The sequence below is a fragment of the Plecotus auritus genome (genome assembly GCF_963455305.1).
Source record: "Plecotus auritus genome assembly, chromosome: 8".
Classification (NCBI taxonomy): domain Eukaryota; kingdom Metazoa; phylum Chordata; class Mammalia; order Chiroptera; family Vespertilionidae; genus Plecotus; species Plecotus auritus.
Genome location: NC_137782.1, coordinates 81,329,170 through 81,344,884, shown reverse-complemented (window position 1 = coordinate 81,344,884; position 15,715 = coordinate 81,329,170). Strand labels below are relative to the sequence as shown.

The following is a 15,715-nucleotide window of genomic DNA, read 5'->3' as shown; positions in this document are numbered from 1 at the left end:
CTCATGCATTTGTAAACCCCTTCTCCCTTCCCACTTTCCATCCCTCTTTCTTGACAACCACTGATCTTTTTCCTGTCACTAGGGTTTGCATTTTCTACTGTTACTTAAATAGAATCATATTGTACATACTTGGTTTTCTCTGACTTCTTTTAGTATAATTATTTTGACATTCCATTGTGCTGTTGTGCACATATCAGTAATTCATTTCTTTTTGTTGCTGAGTAGTAGTCTTGGTATGACATAACACAATTTGTTCATTCATTCACCTGTGATGGACATTTGGTTTATTCCCAGTTTGGGATGATGGGAATAAACCAAATCTGCATGAACAGATTTTTGTACTTGTACATTTTCCTCTTGGGAAAATACCTGAGAATGGAATAGCTGGATCATTTGGTAAGCATGTGTTTGAGCATGACCAATTTAATAAAATTTCCTTATGGGTTTCAGAGTGTCTGCACTGTGTATATTTAGCCTACCAAATAAAGGTACACACAGATCACACAGGAACAAATGACACTCATACTCAACCATGAGGAAGTTACATCAGAAGACAGCTTCATTCCAGTTCTCCCAATATGTGGAGTGGGCTTCCAGAGGGGAACATCTCCCAGGATGACCTTCAATTTTGTAAAATATTCAGTGCACAAGCTCCTGACACTTTAGAAATGGCTCACAAGAGGGCTATATAATCTCTCTCCAGGAGATCCTTTAAATAAGGACAACTGGTCTAGAATAGAACAGTTTTGATCAATACTGAAAGCTGTGGCATGAACCAGAGCAGGGGTTCTTTAAGGATGCTCCCATCAACATCACCTGGGAACTTATTAGACATGGACATTCTCCCCAGCCCAGATCTTCAGAGTTGAAACTATGATTGGGGCCCAGCACTAGCCCTCCAGGTGATCTGAGCATGCTCCAGTTTAAGAAACAGTGACCTAGAATACCATTCAAGCCCTTCGACTCACTCAGAATTAAATACATCAGAAGTCATGATACACCATCACCTCTATTGCCTTGTTCCACCCACACAGCTGCGGAGCCCACCCTCTTAGAATTCTGCAACTCTCTTAGAATTCCGTCAATCTCCTCAAAGACCAAGTTACCAACTGGAATGCAAACCTACTCTATGATGGTCATCACTATTTCCCCAAAACACCAAACTAAGAAAAAAAAATTCTCAGGAATCAGGAACTCAATCATTGAACCATTTATATCCAACTGTCACCATGGTTCAGTTGGCTGGAGCATCGTCCCATACACCAAAGGTTGTGGGTTCAATTCCCTGTCAGGGCACATACCTAGGGTGCAGTTTTGATTCTCAGTTGGGGCGAGTATGGGAGACAACCAATCCATGTTTCTCTCTCACATCGATGTTTCTCTCTCTCTCTCTCTCTCTCTCTCTCTCTCTCTCTCTCAATTTAAAAACATAGCCTTAGGTGAGGATTTTTTTTTAAAATCCAGCTATCAAAACTACCCATTTCTCTACATGTGGCTTTTACCCTCGCATATTTCGACATAAATAAATCTAAGAAAAGAAAAAGACAAAGATATTAGGTGATACACCACTCCAATACTCTTTACTGCTCTAGAACCCTCACTGCAACTTTACATATTAGCAGGAAAATTAATCAAATTTGAATAGGAAGAATTAGAGTAAAAATATTGGATACTTTTTCTTTTAATCTTCAGTTTAAGCATGATTTCCGTTCAACATTTTAGCTGAAGAGAAGTTCCGATCATTTCCTTGGTATTTTTTTCATGCTTAACATTTAGCCCAGTCTTTGAAAACCTTCTCCAGCTTTTGGCCAAGCAGAACTTTGCCACTTACTTTGAACTTGCCGGCAAGGAAAGCCTTCTGAGGGTTTATTTTACCCAAAACCAACTCCATAAAGACAGGTTCCGGGATTGTGAAGACAGTATCTGCTGGGAGCCTGGCAGATCCTGGATACATGTCCCCAGAGCCATTCTTCAGATCAATGGTCCTCTGCAGGATGGTCTTCCCATCTTTGGTGATGTCCAACTGGAAGATGGCATTCACTTTCTTTACCATTTGGGCCCCTGCTTCTTTGATGTGATGGCTAATGTCCTCAAACACCAGGAAGCTCTGGAATTCTGGCAGCTCTAGTGGGTGTGGCATGGCAGGTTCCGGAGCTGAACCCAGTTCCTTGAACTGACCCACCTGAGGTCCATCCCCTGCTTTGATCTTGGGTTGATGGTCAGTTCTCTTCCACATCTTACTGGCTGGTCCTCTTGACTTTGTCATCTGGTTTGGGAGCAGCTATGGCCAGATTAATATCTGCAGGTCAGATTGTGACATCAAAGGTAAGGCCCAAGCAGGGAATGAGGCTGTATTGTGTGTGTAGCAGTATTATTGGCTAATCAGATGCTAACATGTGACATGGGGTGAGGGCTCAGACAGGTAATTATGAGGCAGATCCACACCACCAACCCCTAAACCAATCAGGGCTATTGGTCTCACAAGCTCAGAAGGGTCTGGACCACAGGTTGGGAATAAGGGAAACTGACCCCGGAAGGTTCTTTGGTGACATGAGCTCTGTCTTTACAATGAACGTTCTTTGGTGACACAAGCTCTGTCTCCCAGTAGCAACCTTAGCTGAGAGAGCAGTTATTCTGATTCCTTCAAAAGTGGATAATCCTTAAGCAACTGATCGTGGTGCTGGTTTGGCTTTAGCTGGCTGCTGGTGGAGGGGGGATGCTTTTAGAGCAAAATAGCTGGTAGGAGAAGGAATCGGCACAGGGCCTGCATCAGTTAGATAGGTTCCAGAACCATAGTGAGAGGGAGGAAAAAATAAAAGAGAAATATCCTTAAGATGAGCAGAAGGTTCCGCTGGTCTAACATAATAATTGCAGGTAATAATATAGTCCTTACTCTGGCACTGTTCTAGGCACTGTACATGTATTAACATTTTGTTGTTGTAAAACTCATCTAAGGATATATTTTCCATTTATTTTTAAAGAGAGTGGAAGGGAAGGAGGGTGGGGAGAGGGAGGGAGGGAGAGAGAGAGAGAGAGAGAGAGAGAGAGAGAGAGAGAGAGAGAGAGATAAGAGAGACATATCTATTGGTTGCCTCCCGCATGCCCAACTGTGACGGGGATTGAACTGAAACCCAGGTACATGCCCTTGACCAGGAATTGAGCCGAGACTCTTTAGTACAAGGGTTAGTGCTCTAACCACTGAACACACTGACCACAGCTGTATTAACACTTTTAAATCCTCATTACGGCACTTTGAGGAAGGTACTACTTTTTGTCCCCATTTTACAAATAAGAAAACTGAGGTAGGAAGAAATGAAGTGATTTACCCAAAGCCACACAGCTAGTAAGTAGGGTAGCAATGTCTAAACAGAAGTAGAATCACTCTAGAACCCACTTTTAGTCTGTCTGATGCTTTCTTGTGATTAGAATGAGGAGTTTGGGGCAGGAATATCACTGAATTACTGTTGTGCCCTTCTCAGTGCAATATATCAGGGGGATGGAGGGTAATATGTCCCATTGCTGGTTATGTTGACCTTGATCACTTGACAAGGTGGTATCTACTAGATTTTTCCACTGCAGTTACTGTTTCTCCCTCTGTAATGAGTATCTTGTGGGGATATCCTTTGAGACTTTGCAAATATCCCGTTTCCTATCATACTTCAGCCCGGTCTCTTCTGTATCCACCCATGGTCCATCCATGTGATGTGTGCTAAATGGTCATTTTCTATTCCTATCACTCCCTTCCGTTTTCATGATTGGAATTCTACTGTAAGGAAGAGCTGTCCCTCACCCCCCATTTCTTTGTTTGTTCAATTATGAGTTTGTTTCAATATGAACTTGTGGATATTTGTTTTATTCTGTGGGTCATAATCTATTATCATCATTATTTGTTTTCTTGCAAATTGCCCCAGATTTGGTCATTGGAAACTCCATCCAGCTGGTGCCTGTGTCCTTCTCTAGCCATACTGCTGTTATAAGAAGTGAAGATACATTAAGTGGAGTTGCTGATAGCTTTGTTCTGTCTGGGAGGAATGCAGAAAATAAAAAAAGCTTTGGCACATCTTCTTTGGTACATGATGGATGAGCTGGTATTATCAACATGAAGCAGTTAAACAAAACCCAGTGGCCTCCAAAACCAAGTCTATTCTGAGACCGCTAGGCATAGACAATATCTGCATAGAAAATTTAAAGTCAAGAGGCAAGAGCCCTAGCTGGTTTGCTCAATGGTTAGAGCATCGGCCCTCAGTCCAAAGGGTCGAGGGTTCGATTCCCAGTCCAGGGCACATACCTCGGTTGCAGGTTCCCCAGACCTATTTGGACATATGTAGGAGGCAGCCAATCGATGTGTGTGTCTCTCTCTCCCCCTCCTCCCTCCCTTCCACACACTCTAGAGAAAATATCCTGGGTGAAGATTTAAAAAAAAAAAAAATAGTTCACTGTGAGCAACCCACAGAAAAATGGGCCGCCCCATCGCCACCCAAATCTGCTTTTCCTTAAGGGAGGGTTTGGCCCTTCTAAATTATTCAAATAGGTCCCCAACTGGGCTGCCACTCCTGCCTTAGACTGTCAGAGGGGAGCACAGTTCCATAACCCATACATGACGCCTTCATGTTTCTACCTTTTACCAGTGGTATTTCCACCTTAAAAAGGAATCCCAGTACGAAAGGCTGCTATGCACATGGAAAGGTCCTCAACCTCATTAGTCACTGGGGACATGCAAATTAAAACTACAGTGTCTCATCACACACAAATAGTTTTTTGTAACTGTGTATAGTAATGGATGTTATCTAGACTTCAAATCATTATGTTGTGCACCTGAAACTAATAATGTTATATGTCAATCCTACCTCAACTTAAAAAAAGATGAGCAAAGATGCTGAATTATTTTGAGGTGAAAAGAAATGGCACCAACTGATGATCCCTATCTCCAGACTTTTCTCTCATGTCCCTGCAGGAGCCCAGCTGAAGGGAGCTTTACACTCCCCTCCTGAACATTCTTCAGCTTCCCAGATCGAGGCTTTTGTATCCTATCTTTTAATTCTATCCAAAACTCTGTTTTTAATTCAAACCTCAGTTTAAACTGTTTCAGCCTCTATCAAGTCCCCTGCCCACCATCACCACCATGTAGTAAAATCGACACAAACATCTAGTTGGATATGCTTGTATCCAAGAATTCTTGAGGGTCAGACACATGCTAAACTGGGGACAGGTGCACAGGTGCAGCCCAAAACAAGCATGGGACAGCCTCCGAAAGCACGATGGGTCTGTGGGAGCATCCAATAAACAGCATTTCTCTCCCCTCCTTGAATTCTAAAGAAATTGAGAAATAGGATAAGAAATGGTAGATAGAAACCAAAATTTTGCCTTTATCACTGATAGAAGCATAGATCACAAAAAAGACTTATATGAGACCCCAATGGGCCTGCCAACTAAACCCCACAATGCAAAGCAGAGTTACCCACCTACCTCTCAGCCACCCTCCTGGGAGGGTTCTGCGTGTGAGGCTGGTCAGGAGGGGCCCTCACAGGGAAAATTCTGGGCACAAAGAAGTTCACTTTATACTCCCAGACTCACCACTCAAAAAAGTCACCTCAACCAAGTGAGTAAAGAGGTGAAGAGAGTCCAGGAGTGATTTGGGGAGAAATCACTTTGGAGGAAAATCCCTCCTTGAAGAAACCAGAGAATGGAGAAGGCCCTGTCCTCTAGCAAATGCTAGTTCTAGGTGGGGTGGGTGGGAGGGTAAATTCAGGGAGCCTGCTCAGAGAGCACGATTTTGCTTAATAGTCTCTTTTTGTGCTTCAGTTTCTTCTTTTTTTCCCCCTTCAGGTTTGTTTATTTTGGTTTTGGGTGTTGTGTTTTGTGGGGGGTTTTTGTTTTGTTTTTTTCTTTTTAAATATATTTTCATTGTTAATAGTATTACAGATATCTCCCATCCCCCCCTTTACTCCCTCCCCCCAGACCCTACGCACCTCGCCCGCCCCCCAGGTCTTCATTGCCCTATTGCCCATGTCTGTGGTCCCCTCAGGTTTTGTTGGGGTTTTTATAACTCAAACCAGGGTTTCTCCCAGCTGCCCTCCCTCCCTCCCAAACCTCTCTGCCCTGGTGGAATGAACACTGCCCTGTCAGTACAGGTGATAAATAATGACTCTGCTTCAATGGTTAGCTTTGTGGCCTATAAACAAAGAGGATATTTAACAATGTAGGTGTCAAAACAGGCTAGCTTGAATTTGACAAAACAACCTAGGCAGCAATAACTCATTTTTCCCAGAGGGAACAGGGTGAGAGGTTGTCAGAATCAAATGGGCAGCAGAAACTAGAAGTTTAGACAGAAAAGATTCTGTAAATAAGAAATTTGAAAATAAGCACTGAGACCAGCTCCACCCATGAGAATTTTCTAAGATAATGAAAATGTTCTGTACCTGTGCTGTCCAGCACTATAACCACTAGCCACTGTTGAGCACTTGACATACGGCTAGTATGATGAGGAACTGAATTAAATTTAGTTGTAGTGAAGTTAAATAGTGTCACATATGATTTTCCATCAGCATCCTTCTAACCACCATAAGGAAGTTACATGGGTATCTAGGGGATGTTGCTTCCATCTTTAATCACCAAATTTCATCAAACTCATATAAAGATCTATTTCTAAAACCCCCAATTAATGCACTTGAGACTATTATACATGTGGAACAGAGAACAGCTCGCATTGGTGGGATGCGGTCCATGTGTGAGGGCACTCCATTTTTGGACAAAGCTAAAAGCCTAAAGACACACATAATTACTTAAAATAATACTGTTACATTTATCTTTGAATAGGACATAAGCATGTCCAAGTGGGCGATTAGTGCATAACTTCCAAGTTAAATTGTATAAGGTATGATTGCCTGAAAGCCAAGACATTTAATTCCTTCTTACAGGCCTTCCAAATTATCCCTGATGGGTAAAAGATGTCTTCGTTATCAATTACTGCAATAATGCTGCCAAAACCGGTTTGGCTCAGTGGATAGAGCGTCGGCCTGCGGACTGAAGGGTCCCGGGTTCGATTCCGGTCAAGGGCATGTACCTTGCTTGCGGGCACATCCCCAGTGGGAGGTGTGCAGGAGGCAGCTGATCGATGTTTCTCTCTCTTCGATGTTTCTAGCTCTCTATCCCTCTCCCTTCCTCTCTGTAAAAAATCAATAAAATATATTTAAAAAAAAATTACTGCAATAATGCTGTGTAACAAACCACCCCCATACTAATTTTAGCTCATGAATTAATGGACCAGCAATTTAGGATGGATTCAGCTGGTGATCCTTCTGGTCTCCTCTGGGCTCACTCACAAGTCTGGCAGTTGTCTGACTGTCAGCTGGGTGCCTGGCCATGTGACACTAGTTCTCCCCCACACTAACCTAAGCACATTGTCATGGTGGGGGCAGGACATGAGCAAAAAATCTAAACTACATGAGTGCTTTTCCAGCCTCTGCTTATACCTATTAGCCCAATAATATTACAGGGGCAAATCCAGAGTCAGAGTGGGAGGGCACTACCAGGCTACATGGCAAAGGGTAGTGCTATGCACTGGAAGTTGTGTCCCTCCACAAACTCTATTGAAACTCTACCTTCCAACATACACACACAATATGACGGTATTAGTAAATGTGGCCTTTGGGAGTCATTAGGATTAGATGAAGTTATAAGAGTAAAGCCTTCGTGAATGAGATTAGCACCCTTATTAAAGAGTCACAAGATGGAATGTTTACCCTGTTTGCTCTCCATCACGTGAGGACACAATGAGAAGTTGATAGCCTACAACCTGAAACAGGGCTCTCTCTACAACCCAGCCACACTGCCACCCTGACCTTTGACTTCCAGCTTCCAGAACTGAGAGATAAATGCCTATTGTTTATAAGCCACTTAGTCTGTGCTATTTTTGTTATAAAAGCTTAAGCTAAGACAGAAATTAGTACTGAGATGTGGGGTACTGCTATATAAATATCTAAAACTGCAGCCTAGCTGGTGTTGCTCAGTGATTGAGTATTGACCTATGAACTGGAAGGTCACGGTTCAATTCCCAGTCAGGGCACATGCCCTGATTGTGGGCTCGATCCCCAGTGTGGGGTGTGCAGGAGGCAGACGATGAATGATTCTCTCTCATCATTGATGTTTCTCTCTCTCTCTCCCTCTCCCTTCCTCTCTGAAACCAATAAAAACATATATTTAAACAATAAAATACAAATGTGGAAGCAGCTCAGGAACTGTGTAATGGATAGAGCCCAGAGAAATTTTGAGATTCATGCTAGAAAAAAAAAAAAACTACATTTCCATGAACAGAACTTTAAAGGTTAATATGTTAGAAACTCAGAAAGAAAAGAGCTATAGAGAAAGCTTCAACGTTCTTAGAGAAAACCTAAGTAAGCCTGAACAGTATGTTGATAGAAATATAAACATTCTGATGAGGTCTCAGACAGAAATGAGGATTGTGCTATTGGAAACTGGAGGAAGGGCCAACCTCATTACAAAGTGGCAAAGAACTTGACTGGATTGTGTTCGTGTCCTAGGGCTTTGTGGAAGGCAGACCTTTAAATTGATGAAACTGGATATCTAGCTGAAGCTATTTCTAAGCAAAGTGTTGAAAGTGCAACCTGGCTCTTCCTGACTGCTTATAGTAAAATTTGGAGAAGAAAGAAATTACTTAAAGACAGAATTGTTAAGTAAAAAGCAATCAGACCTTAGAGACTTGGAAATTTATCAGCCTATCCACATTGCAAAAAAATAAGTACACTAAATGTGTGGGCAAGCTATCATTGACAATGAAATCAGTATGGGTGTAAACCATGCATGGACTTAGCCACCCCAGAAGGAAAACTGCCAATTTGAACTGGAGGGAAAGAAGATAGGAAGGAATGAAGGAAGGCCATCAGATTTCTTGGATTTTAGAGGAGCTATTTGAGCTATTTTGAGCTATAGAGCTGTTTGGCTGAGAACATGCTCATTCTTCAAGACAAGAGAAGAATCACCCTGAAGGCAATTCAGAGGTCACCAAGACTGCCTCCTTAGGTTCAAAAGTACAACTGACTTGCCTTCAACTGGCCAGATAGTATCTGCCTAAAGCTGTAGGGGTGGGGCCACTGAGCCGTCCTGGGGTGAGATCCTGCCTGTTAGAGATCCAGCACCTCTGCCCCAACAGGTCTAGAAGGTGGGACTGCCACCCTGGGGAGCTGAAGAGCAGAGCATGACGCCAAAGAACATGCAGCTCAAGCCTGAAACCTCATAAAGTTGGCCTTGCTATTTTGCATTTGCTTAGGACCCGTGTCCCATTCCTTCTTCCCTGTTTCTCCTTTTTGCAATGAAAGTATTTATCCTATGCCCATCCTGGCATTGTATTTTGAAAGTACATAACTTTTCTGGGTTCCATGGGTTCACAGCTGACTTAGGATAACTCAATCATACCTTGAGTCTCACCCACATCTGATTTAGATGTTATTTAGATAAGACTTTGGATTTCAAACTTTAGAGTTGATGCTGGAACAAAATTTGGGGGTTTGGGGAAGGAATTAATGTACTTTGCATATGAGGACATGAATTTGGGGGAACCAGGGGCAGAATGGATTGAATATAATCGCCAAATTCGCATGTTGAAACCCTACCACCTCCCCGTGTGATGGTGTTAGGAAGCGGGACCTTTGGGAGGTAATTAGGATTATATGAAGTCGTGAGGTTGGATCCCTCATGAATGCCCTATAAGATTCATGAGAGAGCCTGCTTTCCCTCTTGGATCTCTGCCATGTGAGGATTCAAGGAGAACTCAACAGCCTGAAACCTGGAATAGGACTCTCATGAAAACCTGAACATGCTGCCACCCTGATCTTGGACTTCCAGCCTCCAAAACTGACAGGTGTAGATACAGGAAAGGGCAAAGGTCAATAGTGTAATTATCTACTATACTCACAGGAAGACTGTGTCAAGTCCAGAAAGCCGCTGTTTCTGGAAAAATTACTGAACCACACCAAACTCATATACAAACATATTTGAAAATCCCAGTAACTTACTGGAGACTTTTAAATAATGTAAAACAGAGGTTCCCCTTCCCTTGGCTCCAAAGGCATCATTGCCCATGTAAGGGCACTTATTTTAAGACAAAGCTAAATAAAGGCCCAAAGACATGTGAATACCTAAAACAGAACAGTTATATTTATCTTTCCTTATACGCATGCCCAAGTAATAACTTTTTTTAATTAGGTAAAATGTATGTTATTCTTGCCTATGATGAAACTGATGTTAATATTACTCAAAACACTTTTTAGAATCTCTCTTTTATAACTGTTAGCAGAAACAAAAGGCACATTTTTAACTGTCCCATACCACTGAGAATACTTTCAGCTATGAGCACCCAAAACAGGCAAAACTCGTCCAGCTTAAACAAGAGAATGACCTCCCATCAAAGTCCTGAAGCAGGGTTAGAGTGACCAACCACAGGGCATGCTCAGGACTGAGGGGTTTCCCCAGACACAGGACCTTTAGGGCTAACACCGTGGAAAGTTCCAGGCAAACTGGGAAAAATTGGCTGCTATTCCAGGGTTGTTTTCCTTGAGCAGCTCAATGAGTTTTCAAAGATCCAGGGTCCTTCCATCCATCTTCCTGCGGCATGTTCTTCCACAGCCAGTGTCCCTTGTGGCAGCAGTAGTTTGGGGTAACAACATCCAATAGAGCAACAAAAAGAGCCATTTTCTCACATATGTAATACTTTCAACAATAAAGATTTTTTAATTTCTTTATTGATTAAGGTATTACATATGTGTCCTTATTCCCCTATTACCCCCCACCTCCCATTCATACCCCCACCCCCCTGTTGTCTGTGTCCATTGATTAGGCTTATATGCATGCATATAAGTCCTTTGGTCGATCTCTCCCCCTTATCCGCACTGTCCCCTAACTTCCCTGAGGTTTGACGTTCTGATTGATGTTTCTCTGTCTCTGGATCTATTTTTGTTCATCAGTTTATGTTGTTCATTATATTCCACAAGTGAGTGAGATCGTGTGATATTTATCTTTCTCTGTCTGGCTTATTTCACTTAGCATAATGCTCTCCATCTCCATCCATGTTGTTGCAAATGGTAAGAACTCCTTTTTTACCGCAGCATAGTATTCCATTGTGTAGATGTACTACAGTTTTTTAATCAACTCATCTGCTGATGGGCACTTAGGCTGTTTCCAAATCTTAGCTACAGTGAATTGTGCTGCTATGAACATAGGGGTGCATATATCCTTTCTGATTCGTGTTTCTAGTTTCTTGGGATATATTCCTAGAAGTGAGATCACTGGGTCAAATGAAAGTTCCATTTTTAGTTTTTTGAGGAAACTCCATACTGTTCTCCACAGTGGCTGCACCAGTCTGCATTCCCACCAGCAGTGCAAAAGAGTTCCTTTTTCTCCGAATCCTCGCCAGCACTTGTCATTTGTTGACTTGTTGATAATAGCAATTCTGACAGGTGTGAGATGGTACCATATTGTTGTTTTGATTTGCATCTCTCTGCTGATTAGTGACTTTGAGCAGGTTTTCATTATGTCTCTTGGCCTTCCTTCTGTCTTCTTTCGAAAAGTGTCTATTTAGATCTGTTGCCCATTTTTTGATTGGGTTGTTTATCTTCTTTTTGTTAAGCTGCATGAGTTCACTGTAAATGTTGGAGATTAAACCATTATTGTTGATATCATTGGCAAATATGTTCTCCCATGCAGTGGGTTTTCTTGTTGTTTTATTGATGGTCTCCTTTGCTGTGCTAAAACTTTTTATTTTGATGTAGTCCCATTTGTTTATTTTCTCTTTAGTTTCCATTGCCGAAGGAGCAGTATCAGTGAAGAAATTGCTTCGGCATATGTCAGAGATTTTTCAGGCTGTGGATTCCTCTAGTATTTTTATGGTTTCTCATCTTATGTTTAAGTACTTTATCCATTTTGAGTTTATTTTTGTGTATAGTGTAAGTTGGTGGTCTAGTTTCATTTTTTTGCATGTATCTGTCCAATTTTCCCAGCACCATTTATTGAACAGACTATCTTGACTCCATTGTATGTTCATGCCTCCTTTGTCAAATATTAATTGAGCATAGTGATTTGGGTTGATTTCTGGGTTCTCTATTCTATTCCATTGGTCTATATGTCTGTTCTTGTGCCAGTACCAGGCAGTTTGGAGAACAGTGGCTTTGTAATACAGCTTGAAATCTGGTATTGAGATCCTACCTACTTTGTTCTTCTTTCTCAGGAATGCTGTGGCTATTCGGGGTCTTTTTTATTCCAGATGAATTTTTGGAGAGTTCTTTCTAGGTCTGTGAAATATGCCGTTGGAATTTTAATGGGGAGTGCATTAAATCTATAGATTGCTTTGGGTAGTATAGACATTTTAATGATGTTGATTCTCCCAATCCATGAACATGGTATGTTCTTCAATCTGTTTACGTCTTCCTCTATCTCTTTTTTCAGTGTCGTGTAGTTTTCCACATATAGATCTTTTACCTCCTTAGTTAAGTTTATTCCTAGGTATCTTAACTTTTTTGGTGCGGTGGTAAATGGGATTGTTTTTTCTGGCATACCCGGATGTGGTCACGTGAGCCAGGGGCTGTGGCCTTCCTTATTTCTTGTTATGTCCTTCACTTTGAGATCTAATTTGTCAGATATAAGTATTGCTACCCCAGCTTTTTTTTCAGTTCCATTTGCCTGAAAAACCTTTTTCCATCCCTTCACCCTCAGTCTGTGTGCATCTTTTTTTCTGAGGTGGGTTTCTTGTAGACAGCGATATATGGGTCGTGTTTTCTTATCCAATCCGTTACCCTATGTCTTTTGATTGGGGCATTTAATCCATTTACATTTAAAGTTATTATTGATAGGTACTTTTTTGTCGCCATTCCTATTCTTTACCCCTGTGTTCCTTCTTCGCTTCCTATTTCTTTTTTTTACAGCAGACCCTTTAGCATTTCTTGCATTGCTGGTTTGGTGGTAATAAAGTCCCTTAGTCCTTTTTGTCTGTGAAGCTCCTGATTTCACCTTCAATTTTGATTGACAGCCTTGCTTGACACAGTATTCTTGGATTCAGACCCTTCCTTTGCATGACTTTGTATATTTCATTCCATTCCCTTCTGGCCTGATGAGTTTCTGTTGAGAAATCAGTTGCTAGTCTGATGGGGGTTCCTTTGTAGGTAACTTTCTGTCTCTCTCTTGACGCTTTTAAGATTCTTACTTTGTCATTGGTGTTTGCCAATTTAATTATAATGTGCCTTGGCATCGGTCTTTTGGGGTTCATTTTGCTTGGGACTCTATAAGCTTCTTGGATTTGTGTGGGGTTTTTCTTCCCTATATCAGGGAAGTTTTCTGTCATTATTTCTTCAAACAGGTTTTCTATTCCTTGCTCAGTTTCCTCTCCTTCTGGAACCCCAATTATGCGGATGTTGTTTTGTTTTTGTTGTCCCAAAGTTCCCATAGGCTCTCCTCCTGCTTTTTAATTATTTTTCTAGGAGCTGCTCTACTTGGGTATTTTTTCCTACCTTGTCTTCTAGCTCACTGATGTGGTCCTCTGCTTCTTCTAGTCTACTCTTGATGCTTTCTATTGAGTTCTTTACAGCATTACTAAAGGGAGCAATCCAACAAGAAGAGATAACTCTGGTAATGTATTCATGATATTAATAACCCCAAATAAAGGTGACCACCAGAGAAAGTCAAATTAGGGGATAGGAGAGAAAGAAGAAGAGAAAAATAATAATAATAAAGTAAAAAAAAAAGAAAGGAGTGCTAAATGAAATTGGGAAAAGGAAAAAAAGTTAGAGAGAAAAGAAAGAGAATAAGAAAGGAAAGGGGAACAAACTATATATGGGGAGAAAACTCCAATAGAACAGCCACTAATCCCAGCAAATGCCAGCAACAAGTACCTGGAGATGAATACAAACTACAAACAACAACTAATATCAAGCGAGGCGAGGGAAAACAGAAGCAAAAAAAAAAAAACAAACAAAAACAAAGCAAACAAAAAAAACAAAACAAAAAAAGAATAAGCAAAACAATCTCACAAACAAGCATAAAAAATCGATATAATCAACATTCAAGCAAACAACAACAAAAGGACAGAGAGAAAAACAATTTTTTGGATAGTGAAGACAGAGAAGAGAGAGGTTTGTATGAACTCAGACCACCAAAGGGCAAAATCTCTGACAGACATGCAGGAGAGTTGCCTGTTTCAGACGGATGTTTGTTCAGGTACATTACTTCACAGTGGTTACTTACTGTAACAGTATACACATTATAGAAACCCCAAATTTTGAGGTAAAGAGAATCTGAAAAGATCTTGTCTAATTATTCATTTAAAAATGAGAATTCTTGGTAAACATCCATATTCCCTGGTTTTCCAACTACAGGACGTTGAAAAAAGAGGTAGAGGAAGACATAAACAGATGGAAGAACATACCATGTTCATGGATTGGTAGAATCAACATCATTAAAATGGCCATACTACCCAAAGCAATCTATAGATTCAATGCAATCCCTATTAAAATACCAATGGCATATTTTACACACCTAGGACTAATATTCAAAAAATTTATATGGAATCAAAAAAGACCCCAAATAGCCACAGCAATCTTGAGAAAAAAGAACAAAGTTGGAGGGATCACAATATCATATTTCAAATTATACTACAAAGCCACTGTACTCCAAACAGCCTGGTACTGGCACAAGAATAGGCATATAGACCAATGAAACAGAGCAGAGAGCCCAGAAATCAACACAAGCCGTTATGCGCAGTTAATATTTGACAAAGGAGGCAAGAGCATACAATGGAGTCAAGACAGTCTCTTCAATAAATGGTGTTGGGAAAATTGGACAGATAACATGCAAAAAAAATGAAACTAGACCACCAACTTACACCATACACAAAAATAAACTCAAAATGGATAAAAGACTTAAATATAAGACGTGAAACCATAAAAATCTTAGAAAAAACCATCAGCAGTAAAATCTCAGACATCTCTCATAGCAATATGTTTATGGATATATCTCCTAGGGCAGCGGTCGGCAAACTGCGGCTCGTGAGCCACATGCAGCTCTTTGGCCCCTTGAATGTGGCTCTTCCACAAAATACCACAGCCTGGGCGAGTCTATTTTGAAGAAGTGGCGTTAGAAGAAGTTTAAGTTTAAAAAAATTGGCTCTCAAAAGAAATTTCAATCGTACTGTTTATATTTGGCTCTGTTGACTAATGAGTTTGCCGACCACTATCCTTGGGCAAAGGAAACTAAGGAGAAAATAAACAAATGGGACTACATCAAAATTAAAAACTTCTGCACAGCAAAAGAAATCATCAACAAAATAACAAGAGAGCCCACTGCATGGGAGAATATATTTGTCAATGATACATCCAATAGGGATTACCCTCCAAAATTTATAGGGAAATCATACAACTTCACAAAAGGAAGATAAACAATCCAATTTTTAAAAAATGGACAAAGGACCTAAATAGACACTTCTCCAAAGTGGACATACAAAAGGCCAAAAGGCATACGAAAAAATACTCAAAGTCACTAATCATCTGAGAGATGCAAATCAAAATGACAATGATGTATTACCTCACATCTATTAGAATGGCTATCATCAGCAAATCAACAAACGACAAGTGCTGGCAAGGATGTGGAGATAAGGGAACTCTCGTACACTGCTGGTGAGAATGCAGACTGGTACAGCCTCAGTTTGGAGTTTCTT

At 40.9% G+C, this 15,715-nt stretch overlaps 1 protein-coding gene across 1 annotated transcript; it reads right to left on the bottom strand.

Annotated features, from left to right (window-relative positions):
- Positions 1-1,765: 1,765 nt before the first annotated feature.
- SCP2D1 (SCP2 sterol binding domain containing 1) lies at positions 1,766-2,266 on the bottom strand (the record flags this gene model as incomplete). The annotated part of the gene is made up of 1 exon (XM_080684234.1): positions 1,766-2,266. The coding sequence occupies one exon, from the start codon at positions 2,264-2,266 to the stop codon at positions 1,766-1,768; it is 501 nt and encodes a 166-aa protein (XP_080540360.1).
- Between the last annotated feature and the right edge of the window lie 13,449 nt (positions 2,267-15,715).